Source organism: Plutella xylostella, chromosome 19 (assembly GCF_932276165.1).
Source record: "Plutella xylostella chromosome 19, ilPluXylo3.1, whole genome shotgun sequence".
NCBI classification, from domain to species: domain Eukaryota; kingdom Metazoa; phylum Arthropoda; class Insecta; order Lepidoptera; family Plutellidae; genus Plutella; species Plutella xylostella.
Genome location: NC_063999.1, coordinates 3,492,101 through 3,515,277, shown reverse-complemented (window position 1 = coordinate 3,515,277; position 23,177 = coordinate 3,492,101). Strand labels below are relative to the sequence as shown.

At 37.2% G+C, this 23,177-nt stretch overlaps 1 protein-coding gene across 2 annotated transcripts; it reads left to right on the top strand.

The window, feature by feature from the left end:
- The first annotated feature begins 7,739 nt into the window (after positions 1–7,739).
- On the top strand, positions 7,740–22,954 carry LOC105395067 (G-protein coupled receptor dmsr-1). Of its 2 annotated transcripts, XM_038106349.2 has the most exons (7): positions 7,740–8,047; positions 13,446–13,604; positions 16,059–16,195; positions 17,683–17,785; positions 18,989–19,563; positions 20,085–20,149; positions 22,258–22,954. In XM_038106349.2, exons 1-6 carry the CDS (start codon positions 7,778–7,780, stop codon positions 20,107–20,109), a joined length of 1,269 nt encoding a protein of 422 aa, XP_037962277.2. In that variant the 5' UTR covers positions 7,740–7,777; the 3' UTR covers positions 20,110–20,149; positions 22,258–22,954. The 2 variants fall into 2 exon arrangements, with proteins under 2 accessions (XP_037962277.2, XP_037962279.2); XM_038106351.2 differs by lacking the exon at positions 20,085–20,149.
- Positions 22,955–23,177: the final 223 nt, after the last annotated feature.

Sequence of the window (23,177 nt, the reverse complement as noted above, 5' to 3'; positions counted from 1 at the left end):
TACAATATCTTCTTATCTAAATAATTAATTTGGGGATGTTAGACATGCATCTCAAGAAATACACTCCAATATAACCACCAAAAAGAAATTGTCATTATGTACGTGTATGTGACCTAGGTACAACGTAGGTATGTATTGTATACCAAGCAGCCTAGGTGATGCTAAAATCATGTCAGCACTAAAACAGTTTTGGATAATCTAAGATAATCTTAGATAAATCATTTGTCGCATCGACGCAATCACAAAGTGAAGTAGGTATTAAGTGGTAAGAACAGATTTTTTCAATATCTATGAAGTACTTATCTACGGTCTAAAGCTGTACATGGTAGGTATATGTAGATGCCTATGTTACGTTATATTTGGAAAGATAGATATAATCAAGATATAGTAGTCATAATTCTATCTATTGATGACTGGCAGATACTTGTATAAGTTAATGTTTACTTTTTTATTTATTTGCAGTTAACTTACCAAAATTGTACATGTAGGTAGGCAGAGTTATTTAAACCGACATTTAGGTATGGGTACTTACCATAGAATAACTACTTACTTACATTAACTTTTCGTGTTTGAAGTAGAATCGTACCAATGAACACAACATGTTCCGTTATTCTATTCCTATGATGAGCATCCACTATACGTTATTACGTATGACTGCTCTACATAATATCCTAATCATTAATTAGAGTGTTCAATGGCTCTATAATCTGAAATAGGCATACTACTCGGTATACTTATACGTGTATTGTATCAAATGAATGCTGTCTAATACACTCACGGGCAAAGACACAGTTCCACTTTCAAAATGCAGATACCAAATGGCCCCGTTTAAAAAAAAAAAACTTAATTTGAACAAATTATTGTTTATATTCAGATGTGTCAAAAATATTGCAGAATCCGTCATTAAGTTTTTCCGTCTTGAAGTAATTTGGTGATTATCTCAATGGAGCTTTTTCATTGTCCGTGAGTTTAATTTAAGTTCAAAGCTTTCACCCACCATGCACCGTGATGCGTTTCAGTGTCAGAACCGCCTTATGCAGCGAAAGTTTCATCCTAGTTTTCAGTGGAAGCACCGCTTTGTTTGTAAGAAAATTAAACACAGTTTATACATAACTACGGTTGAACATATTCTGTTAGCTTGTCCACCTACTACAGAAACAAGATTACCTATCTATTCTGGGACCAACAGAGCGCCTACCTCAGCTATTACAACACCCAGGCTTGCTGCTCCACTTTACTCGGGAGTTAGGCTGGCTGAGCTGAAATCAAGGGATATGTACGTACAAAGGTTCCACTCGAGAGAGCCACGTACTTTACCCCCTCTCAGAATAGAATAGAATAGAATATACAAAACTACTTATCACTACTAGTACTAGTATCTACTACAGTACCACTACTGTAAAGGTCTACCGTTCTAGCTAAATTTTTGAACTGATGTTACCGGTTTCATAATAAAGATAGTCAGAATTAGGTAAATGTTAAAATAAACCAAAGAAAAACTTACTTATATTAAATTATGTTACTTAAATACTATGTGAGGTTACCATACAAAAAAACATGATTAAGTACCTACTTAAATAAAAATAGTTTTTTTACCATAGGACCTACCCTATTATGAGGCAGATTGCAGTCGGTAGTTGGAGGGCGTCCGACGCCCGACGCGACGGTGATTCAAATTAATGTCCGCAACTCGGCTCCCATCGACTAACAAAGTTAGCCGAGTTCGCCTGTTTAATTATGAATGAGTCCTACGTGAGTCCTACACACAGCCCGTAAATGCACTCACACGCAATGAAAGAGTTCCACTTTCTTACAAAACGTCGACACCAAATGACTACAATCTACAATTCTTATAAGAACCCATGTAAAAATCTAATTTTATCATATTATTTTATGTTTAATTTTTTTTTAAGTATTGCATGCGGCGACATTATACAAGTCTTTTCCATTTGTGAGTAATTTGGTGTTATTGTCAATGGAACTTTTTCATTGGTCGAGAGTGTAGTTATACTGCAGGACTAAGGGACTGAGTCGCCATAATCTCCACTCTTGGCAAGCGGTAGGTACACACCGTACACATTAACACAACACAACACTAGCTCACCGAGTTAGTAACCTTTACCTCCTGATGCCCACGGTACTTGTGTGGCAGTGGGCTGATCACATCTGTCGAAGAACCGATAAACGCTGGGATAAACGTTAAACGTGTTCTGGAGTGGAGACCGCGACGCGTAGTGTGGGACGACCTCCGGCTAGATGGGGTAAAAACCAAAAAAATATCTTACTGCGTATAAAATTAATACAATCATAAAATAGCCTGGTAACAATAAAAGCATATTTTTGGATATTTAATTCAATTTCAATAATTGCCATTTCTATTCTACTTATTTCCTAATTCATTTTCAATTTTCGTCTGGATTACCGTAATCATCGAATAAGCAGGGGCCGGATTAACGAGGCTATATTGTACTGTTATTTTCTTTACAATTTCATTTTAGTGTTTACATTAAAATAAAACATAGGTAAGGTCAACCGGGGCCAAGTCGCCTACGGGGCTAATGCCTCGAATCCATTTATCTTCCGAACCTCATACTTTAGAACTACTGGAGTCATCTGCTATCTATCTTTGGAACTCAAACTTTTACCACTGACCAATAGATGTCGTATCCGAAGCAATTTTCTTAAATAATTTGCCATTTTAATTTTTTCACCTCTTTTGGCCACCTCCGGTTTCCAGACACGTTTTTTTGAATCGTTCCAAATGTGTGTTTGTTTAAAAGAATCTATGTTTCCTAGCTGTAAATACTGTTATTGTTTTGTTGCTTTACATATTGTTTTGATTATTTTATTGAAATAACGTAAGATTCGGACACAATATGCAATAAAAAATTTATAGGTTTAGCTTTTTTTTGGGGTAAATGCCTCTGGGCCGATGGGGTTATTGCCTCTATTGCGGCGCAATAGCCCCATTTCCGGAGGTTCTAAACATTTTATGTTATGATAAATATATTTTATACACTCACGAGCAATGAAAAAGTTCCAGAGACATTAGCACCAAATTACTCCTAAACGAAAAATACTAGGTTAATGACGGCTTCTGCAATATTGAAGAACATTTAACAGCGTATCAGAATTAACATTTTTAGATTGGTAATCCAACTAAAATGTAAATAATTTGAATATGAATTAAACTAAATGTTTTAAAAAAATTGCATCATTTGGTGTCGACATTATAAGGTTGTTAACACGGTATATAGAAAATAATCATATAATAAATAATAAATAAAAAATAGTCACATTTACTGAATGATTCCACTTGTTTTTAAAACTCTAAATAGTTTTGTAATGATTTAAATTCCGTCAGACTCTAAAAATGGTATACTTATTATTAATTTAAAGTTGTGGTTTGATTGCAAATTATAAAAAATATGCCTTTGTATGCTTTTATACATTATTTGTATTTGTCATGCAAGTATTTATACTTTTTAAGTCCAATAAAATATTCATAAATAAAATGTTGAGCACCCCTGGAATCTTGGATGGGGTAAATGCCACTACAAGAAATTAGGGTGTGTAGGCGCCATAGCCCCGAAAATTTTTGATCAACTAATTCTCCTTAACTAAGCGCAGTATTTAGTTTACAAGCTAATAATTAGCTACGTTAATAGTAAATCTATACATTATATCTACTAAAACTTGTAAAAAGCTCTTCCAAGCACACAAAACTAGTGAAAGAGGCATTAGCCCCACTAGGGGTTATTGCGCCTAAAAATCCCATTTTTTGTAGAAACGTCGTTTACACGTAGAAGATATTTAAAATTCTATAAAATTGCATCAAAATATGAAACAAGATAAAATTTCCTAGTATGTATCACAAGTTATAGCTTAATAGGGCGTATAGTCTGTTTGTTATGTTCAAATGAATATGAAAGTCAAAGTATTGTGGCGCAATGGCCCCGGTTGACCTTACATTACTTACAATTTTTTTAAGCAGTGAGTGGAAAGTAAAATGCTCACTTAAAATTAAGATTGCAAAAAAATAAATGTGATTAATTAAGTATAGCACTCCTCAGAGGGTTGTTTGTTTAACACACGTTTTCGAATGATAAAAAATACTGATCGACGTGAGTTCGATAAGTAAAGTTAAATGCGTTTTTAATGAGATGAAAATATGGATTTCAGGCCTATCGAGGCAGTACTGCGTAATTAAAATAAAAGCCGCTTGCTAATGGACTCTTCTTATCAGAATCGGGTACATTTAATAACTCCCCAGTTTTATTTATGACTTTTGTTTTTATGTTCAAAATTACTTATCATTTATACTTATTAAGCTCTTCCTCAATGATTCGTTAGAGAATCATGCCGAAAAGTGTATTCAATGAATCTTTGTGGCTGGAATTTGTAGAATATGAGAAAGTATTTGATTTGACCCTATTTATATACCTAGGCAGCTTTGGAATCATTGCTGAAGTCTCAGATCGACTACATAGAGGTATACATAATATGTAGTAGGTACATTGTACAACAACAGATTAGGACTGTGCAAGTCCTAGGACCACAAAACAAGAGCAATAGCTACCTACCATTCGGTACATAAAAATATATACTAACAATAACTTATCTACTACAATAGTTGAGCACGGTTCACTGCCCAAAATCAGTTGAAGCATTGTTTATTTCAATGCGTACTACGATTTAATTTGAATGTATAATTGGCAGGTACTTCACCTGCCTATAGTTAAGATAAATCATGAGGTGAGTACACACAGTACTACCATAGACATAATAAATACTCGTGCCTACTACAATTTTTGTGACGTCAATAGGACCAAATCGGGTGCCATATTTCGGAAAATTTCGCGATTCCATATCGACCGTACGACAGTGTTTTAGTAGTATGGAAAAATATACCGAGCCACTATTCAAGTCATGATGGTCGATATAGGAATAAAGACCTGTGTGATACACTGGCACATACCTGCATAGTATCTCTCTAGTGTAAGTATTATTTAATTTGACCGCACCTATACCGGTTGTCACCGAAATGAAACAGATACTGTACGTGAGAGCGGTGGTAGCTCAGTCGGGTAAGCGCCCGCTTCTCACGCAAGAGATGCGGGTTCGAAGCCCGGCGCTGACATGTACCAATGAGTTCTTTTAACTTAAGTACAATGTATACCATCGCTCTTACGGTGAAGGAAAACATCGTGAGGAAACCTGCATATCTAGATTTAGTAGTAGTATCTAGTTCACATGGGAACACCCAAATATTCCGAAAAACTTTTTTCCGAATTTGATAACCCCGAATATGTAATTTACGAAATATTGCAATACCGATTTTTTTAAAAACCGAATTATAGTAATCACGAAAATTATAATTTCGAATATTATAATCACGAATATTGTTATTACGATTGTTAAATATACGAATGTTAAAAAATACGATTACTTTAATATACGAAAAATAAAATACCGATTTATTATAATCACGAAAAAGTCAAATCCCGATCGGAAATATGATAATTCGTGATTTTGATAAAAAAACATAAACGTCATTAAAATCAAAACCAAAAGATAGGTGCGACGACGAGCAAAGCGAGGAGGAGCGTGTTAGGTGCACATAGATATCGAAAAACAAAGCGGAGCGTTTCAAATATAGAGCAAAACAATTGCTAGGATTTTTATAGTGTTTAAACTTAAAAACCTTTGGACCTAAACCTAAAGATAGGTGCGACGACGAGCAAAGCGAGGAGGAGCGTGTTAGGTGCACATAGATATCGAAAAACAAAGCGGAGCGCAGCGAAGCGGAGCGGAGCGTTTCAAATTTAGAGCAAAACAATTGCTAGGATTTTTATGGTGTTTAAACTTAAAAACCTTAGGACGTAAACCTAAAGATAGGTGCGACGACGAGCAAAGCGAGGAGGAGCGTGTTAGGTGCACATAGATATCGAAAAACAAAGCGGAGCGCAGCGAAGCGGAGCGGAGCGTTTCACATAATATAGCTTAAAAAATATTGTTTTTATACGCATTATGCTGCATTATTCATATATATAACCATTTCTTGTTAACTAAGAAACATTCGAGAATTTGTATTTTCGGAATATTAAAACTTCGGGATTCGTAATTTTAACAATTCGATATAATAAAAAATCGTATTTTTGAATCATCGAAATAATAATATTCGGAAAATTGACTTTCGTCATTTTAATAAATGTGTTGTTTGAAATTTCGTTTACAAACTATTCGTGATTTTCGTTATTCGGAAACTTAAAATTCGAGATTGTGAATTATTCGGAACTATGAAATTTGAAATTTTAAAAATCGTTATTTTCATATTCGTAAAAAAGTAATTCGGAATTATGTAGTGTACCCAGTTCACATGAACCCACAATGAACCCACCGACCCGCCGTGGACCAGCGTGGTGGGAAATGGTCCAAGCTTAGGAAGGCAGTATAGAACTTGGGGATACCCAAGGTCTATACTGCCACTGGTACTACAAGGTTCCACTCGAGAGAGCCAGGTGCAGGTAAGTACACCCCCACTGAGAATAGAATAGAATATAATAGATACTGTACAAACTTAACTCATATAATTATCATGTACTTACCTACGAATTAACATTCAAAAATATAAAGTCCAAGGTGTTGTTGTCTTTGGCAATTGTACGTGCTGCCTCCACTATACTTTATAGTAAAGCAATAATAGGATAACAATGGGGCTATAATTTAGTCATTGAGGTCACTTGAACGAATTGACTCGGTACGCGGCGCACACTCGGACGACTATTTATTTGGCTAACAAAAACATGAGGGTTACTCTACACTGAAGAAAAACGAACGAACAAACGCAACGTTTACTACGCCAACGAGATAGAGTCGTGGCTTGCGCAACAGCGATCTGAAACTTAGTTTATCGTCAAATAGAGTGAACCCCCTGTTCCGCTTTATGACTTAATATCAAGCCTATTATTTACATGCATAGAACTGACGACTCGAGTGTAATGTTTATACACTCCAAGTGTATATACACTTGTCCAAAATTAATAATGCACATGCAGATCTTCACACGCGAATCATTAAATCGTAAGAGCCTTTAAAAAACACTTGCATTTTGCACCTTGTTCGAAAGAAATAGGAGGCAATATCATGTGTCACATAATCGAAAAAAAAACGATCTGTCAAAGATTTATATGTGCATTATCAATTTTGGAGCACTGTACACATAAGTATTGTAAAAAAATGTTATAAATGACTACTCGAATTTGCAGACTGGAGAGTGGAGTGGAATATAGATATTCATTATGGAATGCCCATGGTTATTTTTTACTTGAGTACATTACTTAAAAACAAAACTCTGACTTATATTTATGTATACTTACATAAGTAAAATTTAGAATAAATAATTTTATTTATTGACATTGCTAAATTTAATATACCTACCAGTACCGCTATTAGCGATCTGCAGCACTTTCCGAATTTCCCTACGGAAATCCTTTTTTGTTCGCCGTTCTTTTGGCTAAACCCCAGCCCAGGCCTTCAACACTTATTTGCGCTACAGATACTTGATTTTCGTATTGTTGAATTTTCCTAGAATCCCTGAGGGTCTCTCACGGAACCCCTGGGTTCGGCGGAACACTAATCAGAAACCGCTGTGCTAAGGAGATGTTACACCACACACATCACAATCTTAAACTTTCCTATGCATCCAATCTAACATAAAAATCACACTCCTTGTTTCAGAGAACCTCACAAACCCCGATGGCAGCATAACCTCAAAATGTCAAACCAGACGCTCTTAGACATCTTCCTACTATGGACGGCAGCAAACAAGAGCATGAGCAAGCACGACCTGCTTCTCATGCTGAAGGAGCATTCCCTGAAGGACGGAGGCCGTGAGGACCTGGAGTCCGTCCTCGAGGTGGCCATCAAGGACGCCCAGAGCACCCTCAACTTGACCTTGAAGACCGACTCGTGCGGGTATTGCGATGGAGACTTTAGAGAGGTCATGATGGCGTATAACAGGATACACGGATACGTCAGTCTTGTTGTGAGTATTTTTTTGTCACGTTGGCTATTTTTACCATAGAAGTAATAAACTAACGTTATTTTTACCTTGGATTTGTGTGTCTGTTTTTAAATTCAGTGGGTGGAACCGTAGGCATTAATAGAATTAACTGTGTAGGTAGGTACCTATCGCGAATTTGTTTTGACAACCATTTTCGGATTCAAAATGTATTGAATTTGACACTAGTTTTTAATTAACTACTTCGTAAATGTTTCGTTTTGACTTCGCGTTAAGGCAAAAGAGTTAATTTGAATGCGTTTTTATGTTCTGCTGATGACGTGAGATAGTTTGTAACTTTCAAGAAAAGCGGTTAGCCGTTTATTAATTTTTTATTCTTATATGAGTTGGGGTTATTTTACCATGTGAAATTTATTTAAAAGGATATTTTTATTTAGTTATGTACAATTTATGTTTCTAGTGGTTAGGTACCATAGAACAACGCGGACTCGGGTTAAGGTAGGTACATTAGTTTTACATTGAAAATAATTTGATAGGTAAGTATATGTATATCAGCGTATTTGGACAGCTGCCTATAGGTATATGCTTCTGTTTATGGTATGTTATGAACACTGTAGTTAAGTACTTGTTACAATGACAACATCCTTTATTTTCACCAAAACAAAAAATAAATAAAAATGAAAACTATACAAAATATGGAGAAAATCTCTACCAGACCAGTCAAATTTTCAGTGATGGCACGCATAGATCCTCTCTCACACACACAAATACCAACCACACTGCTGAGAACAGAGAATAGGCTTCAAATGAAGGTTCATTCATACCACTGGAGATAGTTTTTTTTATTGTCGCTGACAGATTCGGCACGTGTCGATCCACAAGAGGCAGAAATAGAATGGAAAATAAAGATAATATAGTACTCATGTGGTATTAAAATGTGTAGGTACTTATAGTATAGGTACCTACCTATGTTTTATTAAAGTGTAGAAGAAAATAGAATATCGTGCTCTTTAAAAAAGTGGTAAAGTGGTAAAGTCATAAACTGGATAACTACTTTTATCAATTCAATTAATTTATATCAGACCTTAAAGTCAGTCTCACTTACATACGTACAACTTCGTCCCTTAAAAATAAATGTAATGCATAAATATGCCTTGTATTTTATGGTATTCGAGCTTTGCCATTCGTGAAATTTTTATTGGCCCTTCCATACAAAGTTCCGGCGATAAAGTACCTACCAGAAAACTCGCACTAGCCCCTCCCAAATCAATATTTACGAGTGCGAAGCGTTTATAACCATTTTATTTCCATTTCATGGTGTCATTACTCCACTAATAATAAATAATAACTCATAAACTACTTACACATACATTACATCACTTGTGTTAATGTGTTAATCAATTAACGCTATTTTATCAAAGGCTCTTTTCATCTCGAATATATTTTTAACGTGCAAAATGGTATAATTTGAAACTTGCGTGAGTATTTCTACTTACTGCTGAAGTTTCGTACAATTTTTCTGTAATGAGGGACTCAATGCTAGAGAACAGAATAATAACTAGTACTAGAGTAGGATGAGAAGCACTTATGTTCCTTGAGTAGGATAATGGTTTGCTTTGAGCGTTCTATGTCTAGTAACTATGTCTCTACAAGATTTAAAAAAGTAAAGTAAGCCGAAAGAGGTTGATTCAAGGAAACCGTGCTAGCGCCTACCCACCGCCTACCTGTAGCGAAGTAAGTGATCTCTTTTGACGGTGATGTTGAAATTAATGAAAGATAATACATATGGAATGATAAAACGAGTCCGGATGCGTAAATTATAAAATATTTCACTCCAGGTAACTAAAGGAAAATCTTCAGGTGGTTAAAACGGTGGCCAAATAATATTAAATTCGTTGAAGAGCTCTGATTTAATTAACTTCCAGTCACAAAATGTACCACCAATAATAGGTGCTTACTTACTAAAATGTCTTCTACAGAGTTTGCCGGGTAGAGACAGCAATGAAAGGGGAGAAAGTAATTGATTGGCAGGAAAATTTCCCTGTTATTCCGGCTTTGGGCCATTGTTTAGTTTATGGCAGTGCTATTGGCCACCTGATATCGGAATCAGTGTGAAATCCTCCGGTTACAGGGATGTACCTTCCTCTTTGTGCTTATAATGGTAGAAAATGCTCTTAGCATTAAGCCCACCTTTTGTACATGAATTTTTAATATTTGTGCAATAAAGAATTAAATAAGTAAATAAATATAATGATAGCAATAGCGAAGTTCGCAAAAATAATATAAACAGAAAGGATATTAGATAAACAATTAAGTATAGAAAAAAACTTTCTCGTTTTCGGGGTTCCACACCAAAAGTGTTGATAATATATAGGATGTCCAATTGTCCATTTAGCCAACGTCAAGCCAGAATTTCTTGTTAATTTAGTAATTTTCACCTATTTTACAACAATGTAAGTTTCTATAAATTACGATTTTTGTGATCATTGAAAAACGAGACAGTTATTTGTATGAAGCAAGGCGAGGCTTGATTGTCACCCTAACATCGTCGATACAAGGTTAGGGTGACAATCAAGACTGCATGAATTTGACCAACATAATACCTATTTGCAGATGTACCTAGTTAAGAAGATAACCGAATCAGGTTTAAGTAATATTTAGATGATGCTAAGGTTACGGGTGTTAGCTATAAAAAAAACACATGATATTAATGGTTTATGACCGATATAATACACCGGTCAACGACCTTAGTTCATGGTCAAGGGTGGAAAACAAATTATTTCTAGCCCGTTTTCGTCGCGATGTCGATTTGTGTACCTACCTATGTATTTGATTTGTGTTATAGTTGTGCTTATTAGTAACTAACTGTTACCGCGAGCTTCGCTTCGCCTTAAAAAAGTTTTCCCGTGGGAATTCCGGCATAAAAAGTAGCCTTATGTTCTTTCTCAGGGTCTAGACCATATGTACTTATACCAAATTTCATTCAAATCCGTTCAGTAGTTTTGGCGTGAAAGAGTAACAGAGAGACAGACACAGTTACTTTCGCATTTATAATATTAGTGAGGATACGAGAATATTAGGTACTAACGATAATCTTTGGACATACACCATCGTAATTGCCACTTAGTGTACTCACTTGAATGCCGATCTGCCGGGAGATGAGATTCGACCCTCTGTAATGATTACTACTATCAACTATGATTCCCTGCACTTTTTAAAAGCATTTTTGGCATTGTCTCACAAAGGAAAAAGTATTACATATAGCACCTCACATGGATAGGTGGAATTCACTCTTATCTGGAATCCAATTATAGTAGAAGTCAAACTATACGAGGTCGAAATTTATCAGTGAGCATCACGAATTCACGAATGTAGCTAAATGTATTTACTTGCTACACTCACGGGCAATGAAAAGGTTCCACTGAGAAAAGCAGCAAATTACTCCTAAACGGCAAAGGCTAGCTTAATAACGCCTTCTGCAATATTGTAGTACATTTAACAGAATCAGGACCCATCATTACCCAGTAAAAACAATAATGTTTTGTTCAATTTATTTATTACATTTTTTTTAAAATTGGGTTGTTTGAGGTAGGAATTTTGTGAGTGGAACTTTTTCATTGCCGGTGAGTGTAGGTACTTACCTGCCATGCCAAATTCCACCGGAAGGAATCATTTATCTCTGCTTTACTGTCGCAGTTTTAAAGTTGCTACCAATCGGAAAGTTTTTCAGTATGACCGGTACAGTCCATTGATAAAGTACCACCCCTATGTATAAAAGTAATTGAGTAGACAGTTCGCAAGACGCCATACCTAGACAGGTCGTCGCTCAAACTTGAGACTGCGATGCCGTTAGAACCTGAGTTTTATCTATAAAAGCAAATAGTCTAGACTTTCTAGACTGCTGGAAATATATGTTTCCTCTTCAATGCAACCATCAACTCAGCTGCAGCCATCGATTTCCTTTAAAAACACAGATTCTGTCTCAATTGAGCAACTTTAATGTCCGCTCTTAAAACAACATAGTCAGATCTTGGCGCGGAGCTTTGTAAAGGTCATCATAATAAAACTTTCAGACTTTATTATTATTAATATTACATCCTGTAGTTATATTTTATCATAATTATAGGAGTGGTCAATATATTCTATCGGAGATTTGTAAGTGTTATTATTATTTGTACTTACCACTCGAAGTTTTTGGTAACTATGAGTTTTGTAGTTTTTTCTATCTGAATCTGTACTGAAATTAATTCAGTGTGACTTTGATTCTATTGTATTATACATTATATTTAAAGAAACAATGTTAACGCCTAGAGTCGGGAGATATAAAATACGGAATGAATTCAATATTTATACACATTCAACAAATTGGAAATAATCGTGATATTTGTATGTAGAGTAGGTATTATTAGGTTTGGTCAGCACTAAATTTATATTATATTTCATTATACTTGTTTACATACGTACATACTGCAATGTGGGACCGGTGTTTGATCAGGTTAATTGGTTAATTACAAATTATGGTTCCGGCTTCCTGCATTACCATATTGAATATTCAATTGTCATGTTAATTCCTACTGAAAATAGCATCGTTTATAACCTCAGATCATGGTATAATATAATAACAAAGGCTGGGGAATCTCTGCTTAAATTTAATTTAGTCAGGAAGCTCAACAACTGTTCTTTGTACAGTTGCAAGTAATTTGTCTCTGTTCCGTAGCTTAATGACAGAACTTGGGAAAAAATAAAAACGTTTTGAAGCAAAAATATTAAAAGAGCTTCTGCTAAATATTTACAGAGAGATATACCTTTCCAATTAAAGCAAGCTTTGAGTTTAATCCTTTTCAAAAGACTTACGTTAAAGGGTGCTTATATAGTGCTTAGGTATATTTTTTTAAAGCAGCAATCTACGTTGTGTGGTTGATTTTTTTATCGAAGAATAAATAAGTAAATATCTCAAACGTTTGAACATTCGAATTGATTGTCAAATGGATAATGTGGAACAAAATGACGGGGCCTTTGCTTAGCAGTAGAAAAACATAGAGGGGGTTATGTTCTAAATCGACAAACGAACGAACAAGAATTTTCACGCAATCGGCACGCGATAAGGTTGTGGTTCATACAGCGCTCCGAAGCTAGCGAAAAACAAAACTACAGCGTTAGCTAAGACTCTATTAGTTGGACCGTTGGTGTTTCCCTGCAGGTCTACACAGTGGGCAACCTGGCGAACCTGCTGAACATCGCGGTAGTAACAAGAACGTAGAGAATAGTTGGTAGTAGTTGGTTGGTTGGTGATGTGGTTGTTTGCTGGCAGGCGTACACGGTGGGCATCCTGGCCAACCTGCTGAACGTGGCGGTGCTGACAATGAACTAGAGTATAGTTGGTAGTAGTTGGTTGGTTGGTGATGAGGTTGATCGCTCGCAGGTGTGCACGGTGGGCATCCTGGCCAACCTGCTGAACGTGGCGGTGCTGACGCGGCGCGAGCTGGCGGCGGCGCCCATCAACCGCCTGCTGAAGTGGCTGGCCGTGGCCGACGTCTTCGTGATGCTGGAGTACGTGCCCTTCGTCGTCTACCGGTATCTGGTGAGTCTGCAATGATTAATGATTATATTAGATTCATATATAACTATATCTTTGAAAGTTCACCAACCCGCACTAAGCCAGCGTGGTGGACTAGGCCTAAAATCTTTCCTTCATTGGAAGGAGACCTGTGCCCTAGCAGTGGGGACGTGATGGGTTGTGATGATGATGACAGTGTGTTGTTCTGGGCACGTTCTGAGTATCATGTCTTATTAATTCATGTGGTAAAGTGCCCTGGTACTACTACTTAATTGTTTGGTCTTTTTAATGAGTTTATAAGTTTAATGTGTCTGTGCGTCTGTGTATTTGTGTTTCGATTCAACTTCAAAGACATTTTAAGTACTAGTTTGATGTGTACCTAGGTACTTGTATAAACCGAATGTTTCTGATGCAAAGATAAACCTAATGTGTTACTTTATTACGTACTTTTATCTAGATTGTTTTTTATAGTGATGAGAACCTGTAACAGGTGTACTAACCTAATGCCTATGACTTTTTATAACACGTTATAATCGTAACTTGGTTAAGCAAATACCTACATACGACTTTATACTTACACGAAAAATTCAAAATTAACCAGATATTTTTCAGCGATCATTTTCCATCTTTATAGGTGTAGGCAAGATCAAAGAAGATTATTATACCTATCGTATCCAAAGTGTTAGTGCACAAAGCTTACACTGTTTCGCCATGACGAGATAATTATGGTCCGGAAACCATACAGGAAATAAATTATACATAAATTGAGATATTACGAATATACTCTGCTCATTACTAAAAACTATTTTCATTAAACTTATTGGAAAGACAATACCTATATAGTTTTAAACCGTTAACAATAATAACAAACTCATAACTAATAAATGACTGTCCAGACTGATATATGGCATTATAATTGTGTTGTATATACCTACTCACCGAAGGTTCTATTAAATTGACATCGGTGCTTTGATAATTTAAACTCGGAATCAAAGTTCTCAGAAATTCATACGAATCCCATATTTAGAGCGGTGTACATACAAATATACAAATGCAAATACACACAGGCATGGCCGGGCGAATGATATAAACACTAGTACGTGACTAAAGGGTAGAGGAGGCCTTATATTACATACTCGTATAAGGGATGTGGTGATGTACAAGAGATCTGGTAAACCAAAATTGAGTGACAGCTCGTCAATCTGAACAGTGGATTTTCAAAACTCTTGTTAGAACAAAATTAATTTATGTTGTAATTTAGTAGGTAAACATATGTATGATGTACGTTGTGTGTGCATGTGCCTGCAATTGATAAATTAACACAGAACTAATTAATCATAATTTATTTGTAAATTTATTGTTGGTGTACTTTAAACTAAATAAATAAATAAACAAAATTTGTTTAGAATGACGAGCTGACTCGCCCCTTTTCAACTAACTCTACCATTTTTGCAACAACAACCTGTATATGAACATATTATGTGTATATTCGGATATTCACAACATATCGGCTGAAGGTTATGGCATATTGCACCCGTGCGTACTTTAGAAGTCTTCTTCTAGAGTGTCGACGACAAACGAAATAAAATGATGTTCTCAGAATTGTGCCGCCGTCAACTCCGTCACTCACTTCTCTTCACAAGAAATGGCACGGAAATGAGGAAGAGGTCTGGTGTTCCACATGAAATTCTTCAATAATAGTGTAACCAAAATTTCTCGGAAATTTCTTCTTTCAACAGAGAATTCTTGAAATGTTGGACCAGGAAATGTTATGAAAAGGAATGAGAAGTGAAGGGAGGAAAACTGACCTGGCAGGAACGGCTGTCCGGCTGGGCAAATGTGTTTTGACCCCTTCGGTTTCCCAATCGTTCTCCAACAGGTTGATGTGCTGAGGATCCTTGGCGCGGCGTAGGGCTACGATACGGTGTAGTACGCGGCGAAATAGTGCATCATTATTAAGATTTTTATTATTAAAAACTGGTCTCATACGATAGCAATTACCTAACTAAAATTACTAAACACACCATAAATGCACTATCATCCCTTCACCGGATTAATTTTATATTAAAGTGTGTGGTAATTATGTGTCGTAGGTATATTGTGTTTTCATGCTATTGCCCTCTGTACATTCCCGATACCCTGATTTCACCTACTAAGTAGAGTCTCCTCGGCCAAGCACTCGGTCGTTCTTTGGTGGAGGATCAGTCGAGGATACTGCCTCGCCATTCTTCTCGGTAGGTGTGATGATGATGATGATGATTGGTCCGACCGATTTCGGCCATGGCGACCACTTCGACCCCTAGTTCTTTTGGCGCGCGTGCGCCCTAAGATGGCTTATATAGCCCATCTTTGCGGCGAACCAACCCCCTTGCACAGTGTGGGCATGTGAGTACGCCGCCGACATAATTATAGTTGATGGCGGCAGGTGGACGAGCTAGGTAGGTGTAACAAGGGTTTAACGTATGAGTTTCCTTACAGGTGTTGCCGGAGACGCTGGACTTCCCCTACTCGTGGGCGGTGTATCTGTTGTTCCACATGCACTTCGCACAGGTCCTGCACACCGCGTCTATCTGTCTCACTCTCTCGCTGGCTATATGGAGATACATCGCTATTAAGTAAGTGCTGGGTTCTCATACTCGTACTGCCCCGTATCACGATGCTTGTTGCGTTCATTGTGTAAAAAGGGATGCGTTTTCTGTGAGTGTTTTCTATAAAAACGGTGATACTAGAAATGTTCGGATACGCGTTCGTTCACACAATATGCAGCGTGATGCGTGGCAATGTTAGAACCGCTCAAGTATTAAATAAAGGTAAATTTAATAGGTACCTACATATTCGACAATCTGAAAAAAAAACTTTGTTATGTTTTGAAAACCTATATATATTTTTGTAGACGTAATTTTTACTATTGGAAGTATGATTATAGAGTAAAAGTTACTCAGAATACTCAGAATAACGAGACCTACCACTTTTGCAACATCCTGTAGTATGCACATTTTCAAACATCGAATACGACGCGTCAGACGGATAGTAGGTACAATTTTCATCTGGTATTTAATATGGACTATTTACCAACATGGCAATATGTGCGACTGCATTACCTACTAACATTTTACGCATATATGCGTGATATACCACATGCCATATACGATTATACGTACGTACATTTAAACGTATGTTTTTGCTGGAATTTATTTTTATCGATATTTGAAGGTATAAGCAATAAGTCGGTTAGTTAATAAATTTACCTACATCTTATAATCAGTCTTATAGAAAGATTTAATGATTTCGTAGAAACAAGATTATGCCAATTACTCAGCCAATCGATCATTACAATATTACTTAAGTACCTTGACTTTTACCTGAAACTGAAATTTTCCATTTGTTATCCTTTGATTTGATTATGCTTTTGTGAAATGTCCGCCAGACAGACGTGACTGAAGTCCAAATTAAATTATGGTGTTAATTTATTAGTGGCTCAATCAGAGAAAGAAATAACTTTTCTTCAAAATATTAATCCAACCGAAAACATTTTCCAGTAAAATGAAACTGTCAAGAAGTTAGATTTTAAACACGACCGTGAGCTAAGCTGTCAACCTAAGATAGGTTGACTGCTGTCTCCGACAAAACTGGACTATCGTTCAACAGGTGTTTAACGGTGTGAAATACCTTTACGGTTGTGATTGTGAGACAAACATAATATATGTAGATAGAAAATTTAGGTAGGTACCCGTCAGACGTTTTGTAGTTCGTCCTAGCTTAGTTGTTCTACAGGGTGTTGCAAAAAGGGTATACTAAGCCAAAAGGGTGACTCAGGGGGTCATTCTGAACAACTTTTGTTCTACGAGTTTCCAAAACTCGTAGGCTTAGTATACCCTTTTTGCAACAACCTGTATAGATCTGTGCCCTAAATAGTAATTTACCTGTGTGATTTACACTTCAATAAGTAAATACATCTCGCCATAGACAACGATTTGTCTATGATCTCTCTACTAAAGTGTAATTCGCTCTTTACTCATGTACCCATTATAATGTTGGTTTCCACGCATGTTCGGTTCAAACTACTTTAAGGCATGAATTTAGTAAAATGTATTAATTTCAGGTATTCCGACAAGAGCCATATTCTCTGCACGGAGCGGCGCTGCAGCATCGCAATCCTCGCGAGCTTCATACTGCCCCCCATCCTCTGTATACCCACCTTCATGGTAAGACCCCCGGGGTCACTCTAGCTTACGAAGAACAAAGTTTGGGTCCGCTGCTGGGCTAACTATGGCTAACTTATACTCTATCTTGCTGAGTTATACGTACCGATTGCATGATATTATTATTATTATTAAATACTTTATTGCACAATAATAAAATTATGTACATAGGCGAACTTAATGCTAACAGCATTCTCTTCCAGCTAACCTTGGGTGTTGTGGAGAAAGTTATAGGTAGTGCGAAAGACTGAGAGGAAAGATAATTTTGTAAAAATACCTACAAACACTAGAATACACTTACTCATTACATGATAGCTCTCCAAAACTTCGTATTTCGATTTCGACAAGCAAGAGTGATGTAAAAAACGTATTCAAAATTGTCCATCCGATTCCTATACATATAGCCCAGCTACAGACAGACGGTTTACTGTCATGTTTAATCAGTATGAAACTAATTAAATGTGTGTAAGTACTTAATTAAATTGTTGTGGTTCTTTTATTTGAGTGAACGAATATTTACACAGAGAGATAATGCAATTAATATGTAGTTTAATTTGGATGTGTGCATAACCTTTGGTAGATATATAATTATGTGTGAAACTGTTAGGACCACATATCTACCTACGTTCAAAACTTTCATTAAGAGTGGAACCGAAAGACCAACTTAATCCTCCTTGAACCTCACTAATCCTTCGATTTGTCCTCCGCACGGGATTTACTCTTAACACAGTTCTAATTCTAACAATAAAAGCCTGAGGCTCCCATTCCCCAACTAGAGGACCTCAAATACATTTCTCTCATTACTTAGGAGCTTATGTGCTTTGGAGTTAGGACCGAGGCGAATGTCAACATAGAACCGATCTACAAAACAAAACGATTCCGTTTGAAATTCCGCCAAACGTCCGCTTTCCATACAATGTCGATTAACATTGAATGCGTGATTGTGTTGCGACCGCCATGCTACAGCGCGTCAAGTATAAGTTGGCGTGTGGCAAAAGATAGGAACTAATTTTATTTAATCACATTTGTTTTTGTTACTTACCCAAATTTAGAAAACATACCCAACATCTAACTATAAAAATAGACATAGAAAAATATTTTCTACAGAGGTAAGAGCAAAATAAACAATAAAAACCAAAGGGAAGCGCCCCCTTAGGAACGCCAACCTACACTTGCCAGTCTGTATAATGGCACTTCCCTCCGCAGGTATTCGACATCCACACGAAGCCGGTGTCGGACAGCAGCGGCCACGGCATCGCGTACCACATCGACGCGGACAAGCAGGGCCGCCTCTACCAGGCCAACTTCTGGGTGCACGCCGTGCTCATCAAGCTGCTGCCCTGCTCCATCCTCACCGTCATCATCGTGTGGCTCATCCGCGCGCTCTACAGCGCCAACCGACACCAGAAGAACTTGAGGAACTACAGCGCCTGCCCCTCGGCGGAGAAGACTGCCCAGCGCCAGCACAAAGCTGATAAGCGCACCGATAGGACCACTAAGATGCTGCTGGCTGTTCTGTTGCTGTTTCTAGTGACGGAGGTGCCTCAGGGCATTTTAGGGCTCATGAGCGGTCTGCTCGGCTGGTGCTTCTTCAAGCGCTGCTACGATCTATTCGGGGAGTTGATGGACTTCCTGGCGCTGGTGAACGGGGCGATAAACTTCGTGCTGTACTGCTCGATGTCGCGGCAGTTCCGGCAGACGTTCCGCCAGATGGCGCTGCGGCCGCGGCTGCGCTGGCGCGCGCCCGCCACCTCGCACGAGGACTCGCACAACCAGCACACGTGAGTCACGCAGACATGCTGCTACTGTGGCTGATTCTGGAGCAACCACGCCTTATTTTTTTCTGCGTTTACAGTAGGCAAACTGTTTGATGCTGACTGGGTTGAGGGCGTATCGGTTTAGTAGGCTGAGTGTTCTACGCTCACTTTACGCAATTTGCGGCGTTACGCGCCTATAGTAATATTCGAGCAGTTTGCTTAATGTGAACGCAGCCTTAATGCTGTCGGAAACAGACCTTCTGTTTGTCTAAATGCCAATTCGACAGGAAGTTTAACTTTTGATCTAAGTTTGGTTGCCCCAAAATCAGCACCGATGTTTAATAAAATTATCAATTCGGTTCGAGAACTCGCATTCTAACTAACCGTCTAACATTTTAACTAACTTATGTTGAATGCTCGAACTAATGCTTAACTAGCATTGCAATGTTATACAGCGCGGATAGTTTAATGAAATTCATTTCAGTACTTAGCTTAGTTAGACGTGCTCCTATTTCATAGCTTTGAATGTATTTTCCTCCCTGCAGGTTCACGGATAAGGTTAAAAGATAACCTCGCTTACGCTTTTGGGCGGCAAAATAGATCCGAATAGGTACGTGCGAATGCTATTCAGTAATTCAGTGGATGTGTTTGTGAAAGTAAACAATATTCAAAATAGTCCAACAGACGCGGGCAGATTTCAGTCAAAGATATAATAATACGGCGAGTCTGGCATGTTTCATCGGACACTTAAACAAACATTGTAAAACTGTTTTATTATCTTGGAAAAGATAATAAGATTTAGACGTCAGGCGGAAAATGTTTTTAGAGGTGAGCTTGTGATGTTTGCGTGCGATTTCAGAGTTTGCAGCCAGGTATAGGTGCCTGTTGGCGGCGCAACATCATCTGTCTGAAAAAAAAAACATAAATTTTTCGCTTTTACTTATTTAGGCTGTATATATTAAATGATGAGAGGCTCTAGGTTCACAAGGTTCCATTCGAGATAGCCAGGTGCAGGTACTTACACCCCCACCGAGAATAGAATAGAACAGCTATACTCAAACCGCGGCCCGCGGGCCGCATGTGGCCCGCCGGGCCTTTATCAGTGGCCCGCGTGCCATGAGAAATAATAGAGAAAACATTCTGTGTAAAAAATATCGGGATTATATCCCTAAAATAAAAAAAAATGTTAATCATCCAAATTTATTTTATCACCTTCAAAGTTTGCTCCTTCAGGAACGATACACAACGAATTATCCAATCATCATAAAAAAAATTAAGCGCTGTTTTCAGAGTTTAGTTTAGTACTCTCGGCGATTTTTCCATATTGTCGTCTATCGATTGAAAACAGTGCCTCGAAGTGGTAATTTGAGTTTAGGAAAAAAACAAGCTAGAGCCGTGAGCTGCAGCCATATCTGGTTAATATGGTGGATGCTGGATGGTACTTGTTGAGTGTTTGCTCAAAAAATAATTCACAATGATGATCCTTGTGCGAAAGGCGCAATATCGTGGTGCAAAATCTTTTCTCGATTTTTTTTCCAGAAATCTGGCCTTCTTCTTCGAATTTGCTGTATTTAATTCTACATAACCCACACATAATATTATTTCCCTACTGTTTGACTTTCTGGCAAGAATTCCAAGTGCACAACACCACGATAGTCAAATAAAACAGTCTACATGACTTTAACTAACAATCGATAGAAGTCAAAAATAAAAATGCGGCGCAAGTACTAAACACATCTCTGGAAACAGAATTTAAAAAAATATTGTGATGATTGGATAATTCGTTGGCGTATGTGTATCGTTTCTGAAGGAGCATACTTTGAAGGTGATAAAATAAAATAATAACAATAATTTTTTGTTTTATTGATCTAATCCGGATACTTTTTACACAGAGTAGTATATGCATGTGTTTTTTATTATTGTTTTTATATTCGATAGTTTTCATCGCTTTATAATAGTTAAAAAAAAATTCTTTCGGCCCGCGTCACCATGACTTAAACGTGTTTGTGGCCCTTATATAAAAAAGGTTGAGTACCAATGGAATAGAATATAGAAGCTCTAGGTTCTAGCGCCAAGTCTTGAAGTTCGACTGCGATACACCAATTTTTTATTTATTTTTTAATATTCGGCAAAACATTATTTTTAGTTGGGATGACCATAATATGACCAATCCCACCTCAAGGAAAGACTAAGAGGGATAATTTTACCTTGCGAAAAACAAAGTTTCGCTTACCAACAACGACTCTATCTTGTTAAATTAAACGTAGGTGCCGATTGCAGGACAGCACTCGATCTTTCGTTAGTTTTTTATCAAGCTGTAGTAACCCTCAAGGCGTAGTTAATTTATGTAAGTTCCAGTATCTCTATCACAGGACTCGATACTATTTTCGAAACTACACAAACATATGGAAAAAGAACAGTATCGTGTAATGTAAGGCAAATTTGTTAGTTCCAAAAGTGACATTTGTTTTTTCCATACAATATGTTTGTGTAGTTTCGAAAATAGTATCGATACTATTATCGAAACTACACAAACATATGGAAAAAGAACAGTATCGTCTAATGTCACCGTCAAAATGTAAGGCAAATTTGTTAGTTCCAAAAGTGACATTTGTTTTTTCCATACAATATGTTTGTGTAGTTTCGAAAATAGTATGGAATCCTATGCTCGCGGCTCAGTTCTTTCAGTGAATAAACCCACATTATCTTGTTCTCCAGGTTGAAGAGCACAGTGCCCTGAGGAAAGATTGGGACCGGGAAGGCCCTGCAAGTGCGAGTGAAACAACAACGTGTCTAGAGCGAGACGGACTCAATGGGACACTTGTTTGCTATTGTCAACTGATAAGTGCTTTTATGGCACTCACAATAAAGTGCTGGACACAAAGTGAATTTGACCACTAAGTTTTTTTGTAACAATATGTGTATGTACTATCGAGGAAACGTCCAGTAGCCGACTTGTACATACAGTTATGAGAGTCCGCTACACTCACGAAAGAGGCGTAGTTTTACCCTACACTCATAAATTTCCACGATGGTACATTTTTGCTGTTCATTAAAATTATATTTTTTTGGAAATAAGGATTATTGGCTCTTACCTTATTTATAAATGTTTACTTACATAAGTTATCTTCTGTTTAATTGAAGGGACCATCAGATGGCATATACGTACCTACCTACATACTAATGTAGCGTATTTTATATATTTGCAGGAATGTAATCATGAAATGGTCATTGAGTAATCGAATATGAGGTACCAACATGGATAAAATAGTGGTCTCCTAAATTTATCTTATATTCTTACGTTACTCTACCTTCTTAATAACTTAGTAAGTAACTATTCTAGTCATAAATACCTTGGTCTATTTTCATGAAAACCTCTTCTACTCCTTGTAAATCCTATTCACGTACAGCGAACACGAATGGGAGCTAACGCGTGTGAATTTGCCGCTAGGGGCGCTGGTGTTGACTGAGGTCAAGTGACATTTTACTTTTCATATAATTTGTTTGGCGGGCTTCGTGATAAATTATATTTTCGTTCATTTCCCTGTTGAAAAGTGATCTCTTTTCGCGAAATTATCGCAAATATGGATTATTTGTCGATGAATGTGCACGCTTTGAAAGCAGAATTAAGGAAAAGA